At 37.1% G+C, this 21,010-nt stretch overlaps 1 protein-coding gene across 5 annotated transcripts in view; it reads left to right on the forward strand.

The window, feature by feature from the left end:
* Positions 1-21,010, forward strand: part of LOC145987283 (copper-transporting ATPase 1-like) — a 58,689-nt gene that overhangs the window by 16,329 nt on the left and 21,350 nt on the right. For all 5 annotated transcript variants that reach the window (XM_083121798.1, XM_083121797.1, XM_083121800.1 and 2 more), the window contains 8 exons: positions 1,734-2,144; positions 5,685-5,918; positions 6,118-6,258; positions 10,182-10,290; positions 14,424-14,677; positions 16,879-17,076; positions 19,038-19,197; positions 20,489-20,675. In XM_083121798.1, coding sequence (XP_082977924.1) covers positions 1,734-2,144; positions 5,685-5,918; positions 6,118-6,258; positions 10,182-10,290; positions 14,424-14,677; positions 16,879-17,076; positions 19,038-19,197; positions 20,489-20,675 — 1,694 coding nt within the window. The remainder of the gene's footprint in view (positions 1-1,733; positions 2,145-5,684; positions 5,919-6,117; positions 6,259-10,181; positions 10,291-14,423; positions 14,678-16,878; positions 17,077-19,037; positions 19,198-20,488; positions 20,676-21,010) is intronic.

Raw genomic sequence — 21,010 nt, forward strand, 5'->3', positions numbered from 1 at the left:
ATGCCACAACTCTCATTCACTGAAAGAGCTATTAGAAAAAACCATAGATACGTGTTGGGTAGGTTACCAGGGTGCCTACCTGTCAAGAATGTCAAGAAAATCAAGGAAAAGTCAAGAAATCAACAGGTAGGTCAAGAAAGTCAAGAAATTATGCTTGTGGTCAAGAATTTTTGCTATGTTACTTGTTATATACCTGCACTTGGATTTGATAAAAGGAAATATTTGGAAATCTAAAATTCTATTGAGTTGTGGATAAGATTTGTTCACATCGTTACAAGTGAATTACATTTTTGTGTTCATGACGTTTTGTAAAAATATTAAATAAAGTAATGTGGTCATTCCCCATACAGGATGAAGTCTGAAGCATTAATTTTTACATGTGTTAATAATTAAAGCAATTCTAAATCTCTTATTAGAGTATAGCTTCAGTTTTCATCTTAACCGACCTTGTGGTAGGGTTTTTTATATTAAATAAAAATATATATTTTCTAAATTTCCAACTACACCTAAGTAGTGGACAATTAAATAAATGGTAAGAAAAAGGAAACAAAGGCCAAGAAAAAGTCATGAAAAAAGTGAAGAATTTTGTATTTGTTATTTTGGTAGACACATCACATTGCGAAGCATGGCCTCAGGAATTTGAGCCACCTCTTCTCAGATCCGATCCTCATAACCTGTTTCCTCGAAGTTCTTAACCCGTGTTTTGATGACAGTGGTCGAAAGCACTGGATCATGTTGTGGAAAATTAAAATGTTTCCGAAATGCATGCTGTGCAGACCCGTACCTATTACTGTTTTTCTAATATGGTTTTACAGCGAATGCATGCTGCGCCAGTTTTATGACTCCCATCGTAAAACAGTAAAGAAGGAACTGCAAGGTACTGATAGTAACGTCTTACTTCTGACCCAACAACTAGCTATATCAAATGTTGCAAAATTACCCAATTCATTACCACACCCTGTATTTATCTGTCACTAGAAAATAATGTAGAGAACCCATACTTACACCAACAGCAAACTTTTACATTATCTGGAGGACATCATGACAAACTTTCCTTAGTATCTGTATGATCATTAAGCCCTTGCTTCGATCTTATGAGCTCTCTCATAAAAGTGCATTTATTTTTATGTTGGAAAATATTATAAATCGATAGTGGGGTATGCAAACATCATTATGCCAACAAGAGACACTCACTAGGTAGAGTTAAACCCCTTTCCCTTAAATCATGCATGTATCACATTCCACACATGTGTTGCATATCCCGTTTTATGTTGTTCGTTTTTTTTATGTTACAGAAGACCTCTGAAGTTTTGTCCACAATCGCACTCAAGAGTATAGCTACTCCATCGATTTGTTCACAGGCTGACCGTGGTGTAATACAAAATTGTGTTATTTTTCCATCATAAAATATAACTGGTAGTGGCAAACATGAATCTATGTCACATGACTACATACATACAACGCCACTTTTTGTGGGCTCGGAAATTCGAAAAAAGGGCTTATTGAGCAAAACATTACCAAGAAATATTGTTTGTCTTGATGTCATCAGCATACTATAAAATGTTTGTTGGTCTTGTATGATAACACTCTGTTTGTATGTGTGTACACAGCTGTGGCAGTGAGCTTAATTTTAAGTTTAATGTGTCACTATTTGGTACCATGTCAGGTACATTTTGAAAAAGAAAATGCTCAATTGTAGTACTATTACATGAATTTGAACCATTTCTTTTCAGATAATTGGAATGACATGTTCTTCCTGTGTATACACCATTGAGACAAATGTGAAAAAAATGCTAGGTGTAAAGGTCGCAAACGTATCCCTTACTCTTCAGAAGGGAAAGTTCTCGTATGATTCTGAGCTAACGGGGCCAAGACATATAATCGAGAAAATAGAAAGTTTAGGTTACCAAGCTTCAATCATAGATACAAAGAACTTTGACATCAGCTACCTCTCCCACAGTGATGAAATTCGAAAGTGGAAGACAGCATTCTTTGTATCCGTAGTGTTTGGACTTCCCTGCATGGTGATCATGTTATATTTTATGCTTGTGCCATCCAATAAGATTCCTGAAGATAAGTGCTGTGTGGTTCCTGGTCTCTCGGAAGAGAATTTATGGCTCTTTCTCTTTTGTACGCCTGTTCAGGTAAAATCTTTGTATCTTACATATATTTTTCAGTTTCTATGAATGTAAAGGTATCATTCACATGTAAATATCAAAAAGAAAAAAATCCTAAAGAGAAACTAGTTTTATACCCTTAAACGCCCAGGCCATGTTTTCAGTAGTAAATTTAAAATTCTGCAAGATTTTAAATACAATTTAATATCTCTGAAACTATGAAACATATCATGCTTGTTTTGTTCACTAGACTCATCTATAAGCCTATGGTTCAAACAAATGTATTTGCTTTACCAAGTGGAAGAGATAGAAGAGGAAAGTAAAAACAAAACTTAATTTTTTATATGAAATTTGATCTTCAATGGTGCCCATGTAGGCAAGGTTGGGAAGTTTTGAAAACTGTACCTGGATATTGCCTGATGTGTGTCGCACTCTCTGTGCAAAAATTGCATGCTTGTTGCTGATACTTTTGGAGAAAATTTTCCACAATAACATACAGCATATATACCCAAGACGTAGCAGAAAAAAGGCATATTTTTAAAAATATATATGCATACGTGCCACAGAAAAACAATATAGTAACACGTCTTCATCGCCGAGGGAGAGAGAGAGAAGGCAGATAATTGGATTGATGTGGTTTATTTTGTTTCACTTTCCTAGGCATGGATGTCGCCAGGAATTTTAGTAAGGGAGTTCAGGCCACGCTGCCATTCCTCTTCTTGGTCATAATGTTGTCGCCTCCCTCTGAATCCTTATCCAATTTACACAACTCCATGTCTGTACCACTTGGTGACAAACCAGGTCTTTGGCCATCTTGAACATTGTACCCATCTTAGAGGGAAATGTCACAAGGAACAATTGTCAACACACAAACTTATGCACAAACAACTAGTGTCTCGTACATGACTGCACACTTTGCAAGGCAAATCACGAATGCCCACCTTCACAAGAAAGCTCACCAGCTTTTCCTTGTTGGATCTCTGATCTTGCACAAAGGGTGATGCATCCTTCTTTCTTCCTGTTGCCAGGTGTCAAAAATAGCACAAGTAACCCAGTTTCCACCCCTGACTCTTCCCTACCATTAATCATTCAGCTTGCTTGTCCTGGCAATCAATACCTGTGCAAAAAATTATGCTGGTTGTTGACTACTCTGTAGACAGGCCCACTCACTGTTCCATGGAAAAACCTAGCTATTGTATGTGAACAGTAAAGGACTTTTAGGTTTCAGAATTGAAGAACAGAAGCAGTGTTCTGAGATTCTATTAAGAACAACAACAACATCATCATCAAAAGAAGTGCACATTTTCTTACGACTCCCTCCCCTCCCCCCAATATAGCCAGAATCAAATTACACTTCACCAATTACTAACAACATACTTCAGGGCTCATGTATTATTCGAAACTTGCATCTCCCGACAACATCTGAGTCACAGTATGTTCTGATAGTCCCATAATATGCACAGTTGCTGTTTGGAACGTTTATGTCTCAGCTCAGCATTAGCTAAAATATCTGCTGGCCCCTGTGGTGGAGTGCTTAGCACATCGTGCCAGGTTTGAATCCTGGCCTGGGCATGGATGTTTGTGAGTGTCCATTCATCAATTTCATCATGTCATCATGCATCCCCATCTTCGCAAATTAGCCAAAAATGGCACAAAAACCGAAGTAAAATAAAGCAAATCAATCAATCAAAGGTAAAATATCTGGTGACCCTTGGCATTTAAGGGTCAATTAAGAAAGTAAATGAAATACTTCATGGAACATTTATGATTTTGCATCTAATTGGTAGAATATTGGTAATTGATATCAGTAAATTTTGTTAGTTTTTGCAAAAAATTCCATTTCAGTCTATTCCTACCTTTTCTATATGTGTAAAATAAATATAGTAGAACTTCAGTTTTACGTTTTTCAGGGAACTATGCTGAATGAACTTAAAATATGGGAAAATGTAAATTAAATTCATAACATTTTGCTGTGTTGGGACTATCAAGATTGAATGCATATTGTGGGAAAAGGCAAAATCCAGAGACATAAAATTGGGGTTGCTCTGTATATGTTAATGAAAAACTGCAATGAGGGCTAGTAGGGTAGTGCAAAAATGGAAATTGAGTTGGAAAGGCAAAAATGTAAACAACGGGAAGGAAAAATAAATGCTCTCCAGACAATACAAATCAGATATGTTACTGCATTACCACATCCTCAGTACATGTTTATAAAACACATTAGATATTTTAATACAGTTCATTCTAGGGTTGCTTGTAAGTTTGCTTGTATTCCCACTGAATCCATCTAACCAAAATTGTGTTCACTCTGATAAGTTCACTTTTCATTTTTCCACGCAAATTTTCTTCGCGATCCATTTTGCCACCCGTCTGGTGGCTCACCTTCCCCTTTCCTTAGAAAATGAATGTCAACCTGAAATTATATATCTCACACATATACTTTAATTACAGTCAGGGTGTTGTAAGAACACTATAACTTCAAACTGTATGAGTGTTTTCTGAGGGGATAATGCTATTATTAGCTGTGGCAAGGTGGCATCCACCATGTCATTACCATACACTTCCGTTATTTGCTTACGAATTTAACTGGCATGAACTTTTCTTACATTCAGAAACTTTATCACACACTGCACTTCACACTTGGCAGGTGTTTCAATTTTGTCAAATATGTTCAAGGCTCGCAGCTCAATACTGTACACGTCTGCACTGGCTTCCTGCTTCGCTCAAACTGAGTGCATGTAGGTTGGAAAGTGCTTTCTTTCCAGAAAGCACTTTGCAAAGGCTGATGAGACTCAAATATGCTGTCACTACATGGTTGAATACATTGGCGGCAACTGAGTACAATGACGTTATCAATAGAACTGGTATCATACTATGATAAATGGGTGTGGTGTATAAGTCAAAAAGTAGAGTAAGGTATGCAGTTTCTGTTAAATTTTTTGCACACATCAATTGTCGTTTGTGTTTTATACCAAAATGTTCCTTTTTTCTGTATAACCCTTGTATTATAAAATAATATTGGTTTTTAAGAAACTATGCATGTGATGTGCAGTGCTGTTAAATGTATGCTTTTCCATGCTTCAAGATCATGTAGGATTTACTGATCACCTGCCTTGTGAAGTATATCCTGCCGTCACTTCCTCTGCAGTTGCTACTTTATTTTCGTGAGGGAAGGCTACAATGTATTCAAGAATGAGAAAAACATGCAGCTTACAGTATTATTGTCAAATGGCATCTGATCAATAGTGAAATTAAACTCAGTTATTTTGGAGTTTTAAGAAACCATTTCTGTAGGCTTGGTGATGAAGTTCATTTCAAAGTTTCCGGATTCGAGTCCCAGTCTAGGTATGTCCTTCATCAATTTCAACTCATCATCACTCATCCTCATCATAACAAAAATGGAAATATTAGAAACCATTTCCACAGGAATTGCAATGCATTAATGAAGGTGTAGAGAACAGAAACTACCCACCACAACTTGCAGCATTGCACTACACGCACAAATGTTACGAGGTTGCACATAATCTGAATATTCATGCATTATTGATGGATGAAAATTATTTTCAGGTTTTTGGTGGCTGGCATTTTTATATGCAAGCATACAAGGCAATTGCGCATAAAACAACAAACATGGATGTTCTTATAGTGATGGCTACTACTATATCTTATGTTTATTCCATTATTGTGCTCATTGTGGCAATGTCTTTCAAAAGAAGAACTAGCCCTCGTACATTCTTCGATACTCCTCCAATGCTTTTAATATTTGTTACACTTGGACGCTGGATGGAAACTGTAGCTAAGGTAAGTGAAGAGAATTAAGGATATGTGTGGGATAATGTCATGATAAAGTAATGATGTGTTTTGAATAAATTTGATCATCACACAAGCAAAAATATATTAGTTAAATGTTCCTAATGAATCTAATCTATACTACAAACAAAAGATAAAACATATTTTGTAAAAGTAAAGCTGTTGGATTAAAATCTAACTTGTATTTCAGGCTAAAACATCTGAATCTTTATCTAAAGTAATATCTTCAAAACCTACTGAAGCCACACTTGTTACTACTGACAACACTGGTACAGTTATATCGGAAAGGAGCATTAATGTTGACCTTGTAGAAAGAGGGGACATATTGAAGGTTAGTTCATTGGTGCTGCTTAAAAAAATTATAGTATAGTAATTTTTATGTGCAGTAATTTAATCTAAATTATAACTGTATCCAATTCCGAAAATTATTTTGGTTACTTGTAGAAGGATTTTAGTAAATACAAAATCCCTCAAGAAAGTTACAAGGGGTGTAGGTGGTGACCTTCCACGTAGTACACCCAAATGTCAACCTCACTCCCACATAGTACACCCTGGACTGCATATTTCAGACGAACGAGGTTCTGGCGACTGGCAGTATGGCTAGTATAATTTTGTGTGTGTTGTTCTTTTTTTCTGTCCTTGTGTGTGCTGAGTGCCCCTTTACAGCCTCAGCTTTTAACGAAAGTCAGAATATTTTAAGATTTTAGTTATGCAACGTAAAAAGTAAAAAAAGTGTTCCCCTGTGCTTAGCACCACGCCATGAAGGCGTATAGGGGGTGTGGGGGTAACACCCCACACTTTCTTGATCCGGTCGTGAGGGGGGGTGATGTGATCAGCATCACGCCCCTGACCGCCTTTACCCCCCAGAGTTTCCCCCAGGTACCCATGTTATTCGACGCTGGGTGGGGCCGTAGAGTTGTTATTTGCAACTGTAAGGGGCTGGACGCGTATAATGTGACGGGTGCAAAATAGCCTAAGTGTTTAAAACTCATAAATAAATTTACAGTTTACCACCTATGATTTCAGTGTTGATGCACCCAAAATTTTAAAATCAAATTCAAATTCAAATTCAAAAGAAGGTTACAAACAGGAGCATTCGATCATAAAATACAACAGTAGTTAAAAGTGTGGTATTCACACTGGAATATCAGTTCATTATTTAATTGCTGTGAACTTCAACACACCAAGTAAAAAGATGTGAATACTGAAAGTACATTGTAATCTTTCATATATTATGTAATATTTTCTATACTACTATTTTTCATGAATTTGTTTAGAGCATAAGCTTCCCCCTCTCCCCATTGGGATTGCTTCATGTTCTTAGTCTCGGCCAAAAGTTAATCTAGGCAAATTTGTCATTCCTTAAGAGTATTTATTGTCAATTTGATTTAATTTCATCATTTGGCATTATAGCTCAAAGTAAAAGTAATATATAGCATGCAGTACCCCAACTTTTAGAATAAATATAATTCCTTGGAATACAATTTAAAATATTTAACTTACCTGTAATGGTTAGAACAGCCTCCTCATGGCTGAATGGTTAGTGCTCTCACCTTCGGTGTGAGCCATTGTCCGTTAGATCCCTGGCAGGAGCTTCAAAATTTCTCTTTTTCTAACCTTATGATTTAATTCTAAAACATGTTCAGAAAGCCCGGTCTTCGGATATTGTTCCCTAATATCCTTGTCATGCTCGTCCCAGCGAATTCCCATGCTTCTTCCTGTTTGTCCAATATATGCTTTATTACAAGAGCAAGTTATCTTATACACGCCCTTCTCATCTCTGACCTCTTTTCACCCCTTTCCATCCTTTTTGTATTCAGTAAAATATTCCTCTATATTCCGGGGAGCTCTCATTCCCCTTTTTAATCTGAAGTCTTTTAGAATCTTATCAAATTTTTCGGACACCCCTTTCACATATGGGATGCCGACGTATTTGTATTCTATTTCCCCTACCTCGTTATTCTTACTTATCCCATTCTTTCCACCTTCCTTATTCAAGACTTTAAGTGCCCCCCATCCTTATTCTCCTCTTTCCTCTACTTTATATCCATTTCTTAACCCCACCTTCATTATCCAATTTTCTTCTTTCTCTCTTTCTTCTCTACAATTACAGAGCCTCCCAGCCCGAATGTAGAAGTTCATGTATAGATTATTCTTAATTCTGTTCGCGTGTTCAGAATCTTGGTGGATGTGTCTGTCCCCTGCCATCTTCTTGTGGTAGTCATTCATTCTGTATGGTAATATGGGTACACCGTTCTTTTAGAATTATCTCGTAGCCTACATGGCATTTTTAACTTCATGTAATTTTAAATTCCATATCCCAATACCATCTTTTACCTAATCCTGGATTTATTTTTACATATATGACGAAGTATTTTATATACTGAAAAGAAATACCTGAAGAAGCGAAGCATAGCTTCGCGAAACGTCGTCTGTAAGGAGTTTTACGATTATTATACTCACTCAACGTAAGTTTTTTATACTTTTTATACTGTGAATATATTTAGTGAGTAAACGCACAAATTTTCAAAATGTAAATCACAATGATGAGGATTAATTGATGAACTATTCGCGAGAACATTCACAAATAAATATTCATGCCTTATCGATGATTAGAACCTCTAACTTCCTAGTGCATCACACTAACCACTAAGGCTGATGAATCTAATTTCTCAAATTTGATGCTAACTGTATTATTCTCCTTCTTTTGTTCATTTGTTGTATCCATTAAGTTCAAAATAATGCTCTACAGAGGAAATTAGTCCCCAGAACGTTTGAATATTTTTGTCAGTGTTTGATATAACTAGTTACTTGTGAAATAGTAAGATAAAAGTGAAGACTTATAAAACATACCAGAAATAAATAAAACACATGTGAGTCTTCATATCAGTGGCGACTTGTGGATGTTTTGGTGTGAAGGAAGTTATAGTAAACAGACAGAGGAAAGTTTTTCGATAATGCATTCAATTACGCAGTCACACGTATTACTTGTGCCGTTGTACTAGCCATTATATTTATAATGTTAGCGGCAAACCCTCCCTGCCTGTCGTATGTGGATTGAGGACAGTTTTGCCAATACCAACCTCCTGATAAGAAAAAGTGCTGTTTCAACTTTTAAATTATGCTAAATGAAATAAAATTATGCTAGGGTATGTTATTATTATTGTTATACAAATTTTTAAAATTTATCATTATCAGTTTCTGATGACTAGTTGTTTTAAGTTAAATTTTGGAGCTATTTTGGAGTTGTGAACTACGTTATTGACTATTTATTATAGTTAAGCAACATTTGGAATTTCGACCATTCAATAAAATGGGTTCAGTATAGTGCTCAAAAAAAGTTGAAGAAAATTTGAGGACTGGCTGTTTTTTTTTTTGTGACCCCCAACTTTCTACCGATTTCCTTTTATAAAATGTTCCTCACTTGTTAAATCAGGGAAGATAAAGAAAAGGTGAAAACAAGAGAATGGAGCAGGGCATGTAAAAGCTTGTCCCTTGGTCAACATACTTCCTTTTGTTTGAAACAAGTTCGCTGCAGAAGTGCAAACAAGATCTGGAGATTTTTTAAAATATTTTCATTAGAATTCAATTTATCTGTTTCCAGCATCATCTCAAAAATGCCCATTTTTTGAGATGATGCAGGATTTTACAATTATTCTAAACACAATGTGTGAGGTGCCAACGAAATTCAAATTTTGCTAGTTTTAGAACTATTATGCTAGGGTTGGCATCACTGATCGAGGAAACTACTGGAGCTTCCTTACAGAACGTATAACTCGGCAACCCCCTCCCCCACTTGCACTGGCCCTCACCCATCTGACTAGTGTGAGAGAAAGCTTCCTCACTGGCAGGCAAAGACAGCAGATCTGGAGCGAGCGAGTAATAGCAGATTGACTGTTGACAGTTGAGTAGCGAACCTACCTACATTACGCTCATAATTTTCTAATGCTCATTAAACTCTTAAAAAGTAGAGAATTGGAAATAAGTATAAATGAACTGTAGGAAGTTCCTCACTTCCTACATGAAGGAATCGCCCCTGCTTCATATATTTATTTTATCTCAATTAACGATCATCGATTGCATGTAATTTGTTTTGTAAGAACTTTTCTGCAAAAAGTAACCGTAAAAGTAACTTACGGTTACTTTTTGAACCAAGTAATTGTATTTTAATTGTAAGTTGGTTACATTTCAAAAGTAACTTTATGAACTTATTAACTTTATTGTTTGATCTTGTTGGTAAATGTTGAAACGCAGGTTCTTCCTGGTTCCAAAATTCCTGTTGATGGCAAGGCTATCTTTGGGAATTCCTCATGTGATGAATCATTGATTACTGGGGAGTCAATGCCAGTTCCAAAAGAACCAGGTGAGAGCTACAGTAAATGATAAGGTAGCAGTTTTGTAAGATTTTTGTGTGGTAATGGTGAGCAACCTTAAATATTTTTGTGCTCTGTGCAAAAGTACAAAAGAACTCTCATTTCTTTTTTCAATAATCTTAATGTATTTTTGAGCTGCTGTTAGTGTTTTGGTACTACAAGTCATCATCTGTTTCAATGGAAATGTTGGCATTTAATTCTGTGTTTGTGGATATGTGAACAACACCCTTCTTGAAAAGTGAATAGGGAAGAATGTATCACCTGACTTATCCACCCCCCCCCCCCTTTTGGATTTAAACCTGGCACCTCTTGGCCCTCATCAATGTAAGGTTAGGGCCTAATGATGGCATAGGTGTAATGATGCCACCTTGCAATCAAGAGGTTCCATACACAGTGGAAGCACATAGGGAATCACATCACACTTTGAACTGTAGGTCCAGTCCCAATTAACCTCTGTGCATAAAGTGGACTTGAGAAACACTTCCATCTATATAAGTTTCGCAGTACTACTGATGGATGGAGCATGCTTGACATGGGTGAAAGTTGTATAGTAACATTGGAATGCAGTGGATATCTTTTCAGTAATTCATAGAGATATGAGTATGTGTATACATACATATTAAATTACAAATATTTTTTTCAATTACAGTCTTCCTTCATTGAGACAGATTATGACTAGGGAACCTTATGGATTAGATTATGTTTCTCCTCTTCCATGTAGTACTTTTATTTTTAGTATATGTATGTCATAAGTAAATACAACAATGTAGCTGCTTTGTCTGTTTAGAAGAATATACAGGGTGTAACAAATATATGTCAATATTTGGGGGATATATTCCTCACATGCAGACGATGAAATAATGTTATAGGAACATGGGTCTGGAAATGCGTCATTGACACATGAGAGCTCATTTTCGAAAATGCTGCACACTGTGTATGAGGCGAAAGCGGTGTAGTGTGGAATGTCGAAAAAGCTGTCAGATGACACATACCCCACATCTGAACTGGCGGGAAACATGGGCATTGGCCCCGGGTGAAATGGGGGGGTCGAGAAACACATCATAGTCAGGAAATGCTTTATTCACACGTTACAGTTCATATGCTACACACTACACACCACCCCATACCAGAACACGCAGTCCACATGTAATATAGTAGACAGTCTAGTCACCCCCGGTTGAACGTACGGAGGAGGGGAAGGTATAACGCGTCAGTTCGGCGGTACACCACAAGTGGCATCCTGTGCAAACAGAAAGACGTAGTGAGCTTGCCATGTGAATTACGTCACTGCTTGCCGGACCAGCATCGAGGAATTACTCTCAGTTGTTATGTGTTCATCACAGATGTGGGTGCAAGTACAGTCAAATGTACAGGTATTTAAATACAGAATTGGCCGATGCCAATTTCATGCATGGGTTAGCAGACAGCAATAGTAGTCTCGCTCAGCGTTTGTACCACGAGAGATATCCAGAACAACAGTGCCCAGACAGGAGAATGTTTCAGGCAACATATAGTCGTATGAGGGAACAAGGAACATTCACGCCTGCTACACGTGATGGGGAGGCAGAGAAGGATGAGGACACAGCACAAGGCAATTAGCAGCCAGACGTAATGTGGACCACATGGATGGTTTCACCAGCAATGTGCAAACCCTGACTTTAGTGCAACTGTGCTGTTTTCCGATGAGGCCTCCTTCGAACGTGACCAGATTGTGAGTTTCCACAATCTGCACATATGGGCCGACGTGAATCAGCAGGCGATTGTGCAATCACGTCATCAACACCGGTTCGCCTTCAATGTGTGGGCTGGAATTGTGGGTGATTGCATGGGGCCCTATGTCCTATGTGCTCGCCCCCAGGTCTCCATGCACATGGCGGACATTTTGAGCATTTCTTGTGAACCTGTTTGTCTGTTACCTACAGGTCTGGTGTGCAATGTTCTGGTATGAGGTGTTGTGTAGTATATAGCATACGAACTGTAATGTGTCAATAAAGCATTTCCTGACTACGATGTGTTTCTTGAACCCTCTCCCCCCCATTTTCACCCGGGGTCAATGCCAATGTCTCCCACCATGTTTGCCACTAGTTCAGATGTGTGGTATGTGGCATCTGATAGCTTTTTCGACATTCAACACTACACTGCTTGACAGGTACCTCTCTACGAGTGTAACTTTCCTGTCATCGTCAAGTTAGGACTCTCCTATAGGAACACCACCTTATTATATTCAAGTATTCAGGATGCTCCTAAACGATGGCCTCTTTCCCAACTGGACATTTTGTGGACATAATTAGAAAGAAATGTAAATTATATTTTGCTAAATAATTAACGTTGCAAATATTAAAGAAGAATGTGATTTCAGAAGATTACTAAAAATTAAAGAATAGTTATAATATATTTTATTATGAATTATGAAAAGCCAGAAAGGCAAAAGTCTAAATTATCACCTTAGCAACCCTCAGACAGTTGAAAACTACATAGCAACCGAATCAACAAACTCCTGCTATAAAAGCACGGAAATTTGACAGAAACAACAAGACATATACGGTCTTAACCCGTGTGTATTCTGCTCCCACAGTCCCGCCAACTGGGTCTTAACCCATTGTACGAAGACTTAGCTGTCTGAGGATCACTTCGGAAACCTGGAAGGGGGAGAGGTCTTAACCTAAACCCAACCAGGACCTTTTGTTTGATAATCACCAGTAGGGTCAGCAATAAGGTGACCCAGGGTCTTACCCAGGTACCTAATTCTCACCACTAACAAGATTTTTAGTCTTTCCACAGGAATCAGCAATGCCAATTAAATTTATGCAAGCTACGTTCTTGGAATAGCGATTTTACATAAGCTGGTGATATCAAGATAACGAATTGATTAGAAAAGGCAGTGACACAATACAAAATTATCGTGAAAAATAATCTGATAATAGAATACAATCTGTTCGAGGATTGAACGGATAGTATTTCTGGCAATGGACTAGGTGTTACCTTAGCTTTAAGAAAGAGTTTGATATAAAAGGTAACGATACCTGTGGTGTCCAAAGGAGCCGGACGCGGGTACGTGACATGCTTTCGCCTCATACACAATGTGCAGCATTTTCGAAAATGAGCTCTCACACGTCAATGACACCTTTCCGGATCCATGTTCCTATAACATTTGTCCCCCAAGTATTGACATATATTTATGTTACACCCTGTATAGTATTGTGTTGTCTTACCTTATCACCACATAAGAAACGTCACACTGAATAACATAACAATAAAACACAAGAATTCCTGTGGAAATTCTCAAGATAGTAAAGAAATTTAAAACAGACCAAGATGTCCTTGCGTATATCAGCAAAGGAACTGTCATGTGGGCAAGATGGCATTAGTAATAAAAGCAGAACTATGATTTTTTACACTCTTGGATTCATGGCAATAGAAGAGATAAATAGAAAGTCAGAGTAGAAGCAGGGACCATTCTTTCAGTTGACAAACTGACAACACATAGAGAAAATCTTGTAATCTAAAATTGTAAAAAGAAAATATAAAGCATTGTAAATTAGGAAATAAGCTGGTTCAGCGACCGAACACATTAAGTATCTGGTTTTGATCATGCCACCAAAGTTCTCGCGATCGAATCCAGCCTGGGTGTTCTTTGTGAGTGTCCCTTCATCAATTTCTTAATTATCACTCATCCTCGTCATGATTAGCCAAAAATCAGAAAAGCGACACTAAATAACAATAAATACAAATTAGAAAACAAACCTCTTCTGAAGGTTCACCTCTTTCATTTTACTTCTCTACCTCAGAAGGTTCATAGCAGCCTGGTTAAGAGTGTCATTGCATACGAAGAATATGTAGTAAGGTAGTTGAAGGAACATTTCAACATTTTCCCCTACTTTCAGTTCGAATTTGTGATAACCATGTGTCTCACTTTTCCATATGATAAAATGTTTGTTCCATGTTCGAATCCTGGATATCCATTTATTCACTTGACTATTTCATCAATTTATCTTTCATCACCATCGTCACAATTTACCTAGAGAGTTGGTAATGTAAAATGACCATAAACAAATTCAAATACATACAATAAAACAATAGAAATAAGTGATATTTCTAGTACAAAATTGCTTATAACTTACAGGTTCATTATTAATTGGTGGATCCCTAAACATAACTGGGCTACTTCTTATGCAAGCAACTCACACAGGGCAGGATACCACACTAGCTCAAATAGTCCATCTTGTAGAAGATGCACAGACACATAAGGGACCAATACAGCAAATTGCTGACAAGGTAGCAGGATGCTTTGTTCCAGCAGTATTGGTTCTTTCGCTAGCAACATTAACAGGATGGATAATAGCTGGATTTTATGATTTTCGCATCCTTCCATTGAAGGTGAGTAGCACTTTCTCATGTTAAATTGGCAATGGGAAGCAAATATTTACTTTAATAATAATAATAATAAAAAAACATAACATTTTGTATGGTAAAGAACCCTGATTTAAGGTTCTTGGATTTTTCATTTTTCCCATTATACATTCACTCTTCGTGGTTCTAAGAGAGCAAAATCTTATTCAAATTTTACATTTTCCTGCATTTCATGTTTGTTTGTCATGGTTCTCTTAAAAGCATAAATCGAAGTTACACTGTGCATTTAAATGTGTGTGTGTGTGTGTGTCAGTTTAAAATTCACAGATTCATCGAAGGGGGAGAGTATTTTCCCTTCAAGCAATCTTTTTTAACCTTCTGTTTGAAAGTAGTTTCTACAAACTGTTTAGGTGCTGAAAAATTACAATTTAGATTTTATTTTGTTATTGTGATGTCATTGAAAATTTTGTATTTTCACATAACAATTTTGTATTTTCACATAACATATATTTGGGTGCATGAATTTTATTTTGAGAGGTGAGAAAAAAAGTGAGAGTGGTGGACTAATCCCTTCCCCTTAGCTTTGGCTTCCTGGGTATAAAATATTGATATTTTAACATCTACAACAGGTATTTTGTCATATTTTGTGGACTTTTTCTATGAGACTTAAGTAATAGTTTTGGGTGTAACATTTTTTAGATTGATTGATTTTTATTTAGTTTACTTTGCTTTTCTGCCACCTTTGGTTAATCGGGAAGATGATGATGAATGGTGAGAAGATGAACGTATAATCACACATGCAAATGAACAACCCCACAGGATTATACTGGCAGTGGGTCCAGACGTAATAGTCGCATTCTGCCCAGGGTGTACTATGTGGAAGAGAGTTTGCCATTTGTTTGTCTCTAGACCACAAAATTTTTTTAGAAAATTTTAATTGCATCAGCACAAAAAGTGAAAAATGAAGTATGAATTGATGCTGTCCTGATGATAAATGAAGAACAACTGAGCTTAGATTCCAAGTCTTTGAGAGCCAAGATCACGTCAATGAGAGTGATGTTAGCTCTCAAGGTTTGGATGTTACAGAAGTCACATCATCTTGAGAAAAACTGAGTCTTGGGCTGCGTCCGAATCGGCAGCAGATGTCTCCTAGAGCACTGTTCCATCCGGGGACTCGGCCTACCTCCGTTGTCCGAATTGGTGGCAGACGTGGAGTCAGAGGGGAGAGGTGCTAACGAGCGACAGGTGCACGCTTCAACTCGCTGTGACCCTGCGCTTGGCAGCCATATTGCAACTTCCGCTTCGCGGAGACAACCTTTACTGAATAGACAATGTAAAACGCAGTGATTCTTGGATATTTTATCGATAACATTGAATGTAGAAAAATGGTAAAAGAAGAAATCATATGCCACATTTTTGATATGGAAATCATTGTAATGTGTGGTTGGCATCTGCCTTCTGCTTCTGCACTGTGCGCCTGCGCCCCAGAGCACTGTGAGTGACGTTCGGGCTGACACCTGGTGAGAAAAGTAACAACCGTACTGCAAGGGAACATGTAGATTCAGACGACTTCGACGGCACACAATAGCAACGGGAGAGGACGGGACGGAGCGCTTGCCAATCCGGACACGGCCTTGCAGTTCTCATGTAAAATATGCATGTGCATACATATTTATGCTTATTTCCATACACCAAATGCTAATTCCTTCAACATGTATAGAATTTCTATGTTCTTCTTAAAGGTTCGCATAACCATTTTTTATAGATTCAAAATAATCTAACACGGTTATTTTTAGTGGTTTTTATTTTATTATATCTGCGACGTTTCGTCCTGGTTTCCCAGAACATTTTCAAGCTACACTAAGATATACATACAATAACACAATCTCACATGGCTAGTCACTCTACTAGTCCATGTGAGTATGTATATCTTAGTGAAGCTTCAAAAAGTTCTGGGAAACCAGAACGAAACGTCGCAGATAAAATAAAATAAAAACCACTAAAAATAACCGTGTTAGATTATTTTGCATGTAATTATGCTGGCGCTTGTGATGGAGTGGTTAGCAAGCATGCTATGAAGCCATGCATGTTATGTTCGAATCCTGTATAAGACAGCGATCTATTTCATTAATTCATCATTCATCCTGTCATGATTAACATGGAAATGTTAACACAAAGTATAAATTTCAGTTTTCACTGCATATTATATTTGCATTATGCACTTTTAGGAAGAAGAGAAGGAGGGCTTTGGTAGAATGGAACTTATCTTCCAGTATGCGTTTCTGTGTTCACTCAGCGTTCTTGCCATAGCTTGCCCTTGTGCTCTTGGTCTCGCAACACCTACGGCAGTTATGGTGGGTACAGGCATGGGAGCACTGAATGGAATTCTTATAAAAGGAGCTGAGCCTTTAGAAAATGCTAAGAAGGTATGTGTGTGTTTCTATCTCTCTCACTCTCACTCTCACTCTCACTCTCACTCTCATTCTCTCTCTCTCTCTCTCTCTCTCTCTCTCTCTCTCTCTCTCTCTCTCTCTCTCTCTCTCTCTCTCTCTCTCTCACTCACTCACTCACTCACTCACTCTCTCACATATACACAAACACACTTAGTTTTCTTTTACTTCATGAACTTCTTAATTTTAAAGTTTCACCTACTTTGTTGCCTTCAGATAATAGACTTGCTAAGAGAAAGGAAATCTGGAAAATGGAAATAAATGCAACCACACTTACCCACTGGAATTTTTCCTACAAGAATTCCCCCCCAACACTGCTTCAGGTAAACTCATACATCCAGCCATATTTGATTTCAGTCCTTTATAATAATTAACATAAACTACTGTAACTGAAATGAAATTATGTCTACTACTGTATAATCAAATTATATTGTACTACAAGGGGCATTCAAGTCAAACTGTGACTTACACTTAAAGAAGACTTTGATTTCTCGACATAATTCCCCTCTGTACAAATGCACTTGTCTCAGTGTTTGAGTAGTTTTTGAATATCAGCAGTGTAGAAGTATTTGTCAGTCTGCTGGAGCCGTGATCAGACTGCTGCTTCAGCTCTTTTCACTGCTAAGTGGCTGAGCTCCGAGCAAATCCTTTAAGGATCCAACGGATTAAAATCGCTTGGAGTGAGATCCGCACTGTAGGGTGGGAGATGGCTGTAACTCCCAGTCGAGTTCCTGTAATGTTCAGATCGTGTTGTGGTCAGTATACTGGCATGCATTGTCTTGCAGCCTTTAGTGATCAAACAAAGCTAGTTTTTCTTGAGAGTGTTATGATCGTCTTTGAGAACCTGACAGTAGTCAACACAGGACACAAAATCCACATGAATGATGCCACTTTGATCCCAAAAAAATCTGGCCATGACTTTGCCTGCTAATGCAATTGCTTGCTTCTTTTGGAGAGGTGGCGAGTCCACATGCTTCCACGCTTCTCAATCACAGGTGAAGATCCGAGTGATAAAAGACTGGCATCCCCTGTCAGAATGTTATTTTTACTCGTTGCAGATTCACAATCTTTGATTGATAGCAGAGGGCTGTCTTGGTACCCAACATGCACTAACTTTCTGAAACTGAAGGTATTCATGAATGGCTGTGTTCAATGTTCCCAAAAAAAAGATGCTTCTGTTCTTCAAGTTGGCAACATATTATCTGTCAATTTTCAAGGATCAGGTGTTCCATTCAGCGAATGTTCATGGGAACAGCTGCAGTGGGATCCCAGCCACATCAAGCAGTATTGTCTTTCACTGATGTATGGCCATCTGTAAACCATTTGAACCATTCAAATATTTTACTGTTGCTAAGAGTCCCATCACCATACCATACTTGAAATTTTCTGTGAATTTCACTCAGTTTTACACCTTCATTCACATTAAATTTTATCATGCTATTCCACGTTTGCACTCACGGGCTTCTCAAGCCATCTTATTTAACAAGTGACTTGCCCATGATGTTAGTGCTCCATGCAGTAATAGTTAATACTTGCCTCTTATACGTACAGTCTTTTATGTACGTCTGGGTGTGTTCCATTATTCTGAAAAATCGAAAGTCCCAGTTTGACTTGAACAACCCTCATATAACATGTACCAGTTGGAGTTGTTTTTTAAAGTCCTCTTTATGCACAGATAGGCTAATCGGGACTGAACCTACAGTTTTAAGTGGAATCCAAACCACTATGTGCCTCCATTGGGTATTGAAACCGGGACACCTTGATTACAAGGTGATGACATTATCACTATGCTGCCAGGGAGGCTCTTGTACCAGGTGGAGTTTTCTTTCAATGAAATCTTACTGATAGAAACTATTTGTCTAATAGAGAACAGTCTTTGAAAGGAATGAGTTATTTTGAAAACGAGAAACTGTAAGCAATTAACCATTTCTTTGCAGGTTAAAACTGTTGTCTTTGACAAAACGGGCACAATAACACGTGGTTTTCCAATGGTAACCCGAGTATGCATTTTCATGCATAAAGAAGCTTTGCCTTTTGCAAGAATACTCTGCATAATTGGAACAGCAGAAGCAAGCAGTGAACATCCCATTGGTGCAGGTATAGTTTTGAGCAAACCATTAAATTCTTTGCAAATAAAGCTAAACTAACTTACATATTTTGGATCATTGTTGATGGGGTGAAGGTAACTTACAGGAAATCTGTAATTCACCACTAAGTTACAAGTTACTAAATGGAAGAAATAGTGTTTTATCATGACCTACTTTATGAATTTTACTGTATGATCTGGACAACATTTTTAAGCAAAATTCTGGAAAATTGTTGCTTATAATTGGAGTTGAACGTTCACCACTAATGTTGATCAATATTTTGACAGCCCTAATAAAATTGTTATTTTATGGTTTTTGTTATTAGTTCCAACAATGTTGAGAAATGTAAGGGGTGACCTTTCCACGTAGTACACCCAAATGTTAACCTTATTTCCATGTAGTACACCCTGGACTGCATTTTGCAGTCTAACGAGGCTCTGGCATCTAAACCTACGGTCAGTATAATCTTCATAGGACTGTGTGTGTGTTGTCCTGTGTTTTGTCCTTGTGCTGAGTGCCCCTTTACAGCCTCATCTTTTAACTGAGGTCAGAATATTTTAGTTTCAGACATTACAGTTATGGTAAGGGGCTGATGGGCGCAAAACGATGTACCCAAAATTTCAAATTCAATAAATTCAATCAAACCAACAATGTTGAATAAACTCGATTCGTTTTATTAACACACAAGTTTGAAGATGTATTATTAACTTTGTATTTCTTATTAGTGTGTCAAATCATCATAGACTTGTCTCGAAAATTATTTGAAAGAACCTGTGATTGACATAGGGAGACAGAAAAGTAATTCAGAATTTCCAAAATAGAAAATAGATGTAGTCTAGATAGTAGAGTGGCCCTATAGTATTCTGATCCAAGATAAATATTGGAATCTGTCAAGAACCTGAATTACTTCATGTAAATTTGTAGAATTGCCAATAATTATACTAATTTGATGTGCAATAGAACCCTGATTATATGTTCCGACATATTTCATTTCCCACTTTATACATTGAAATCTTCATGGTAACATGAAGCGACATGTTATAAAATTCTTCTGGATATTATATATTGTCCCTTTTTTTTATGTTCCTTCACCCCAGTCCCCTGTATTTGTAAATTTACTAATTCAGTGCAAAAATGTGTGAGTTTGTTATATTTTTTATGAATATAAAGTTCTAATTTATGTATTTTTTCTTGTAAGGAAATATTACAATTTAACTTGCAGCATTGATAAGGAAGTTTTGTATTAAGATAAAGTTATATTTGACCAAAGATATCTAAAATTTGGTCTGTTTTTATTACAGCCATTGTTAAGTATGTGAGAGATGCTCTTGGAACTGATATATGTGGAAAGTGTGAAAATTTTGAAGCTGTTCCAGGGTGTGGTGTGAAATGCAGTGGTCTTAAATGCAAGGTATCTAACATCGAGAACATGATCGGATCTTGTGCTAACATAAAAAAACTGATTCCATCTGGTGATGTTGATCTCATGTGAGTTTTTTGGATTTTTATTGATAGTAAATTTTAGGAATGGGATAGATAAATCAGTACTCTATATCGACTGATATAGACATATCAGTGTATATATCTAACTTGTAATTTAGTGCAAAATTCTTCCATTTTATTATAATTGTTATGAATGTTAGGGTACAGTTCATGTACATATTTCATTTTTGTAAAGTAACATGCAGTATTTAAGGAGGCTAATGATCTTTTCATTTTCTTTGAGGAACAGTTGCAATTTTATATCTGATCTGTATTTTTTTATATATATCAGTATCAGTAAATATTATTGATGTTGGTTAAAATTACATATTGGTCACTTA

This window comes from Lepisma saccharinum, chromosome 4, assembly GCF_977018435.1.
Source record: "Lepisma saccharinum chromosome 4, izLepSacc3.1, whole genome shotgun sequence".
Classification (NCBI taxonomy): domain Eukaryota; kingdom Metazoa; phylum Arthropoda; class Insecta; order Zygentoma; family Lepismatidae; genus Lepisma; species Lepisma saccharinum.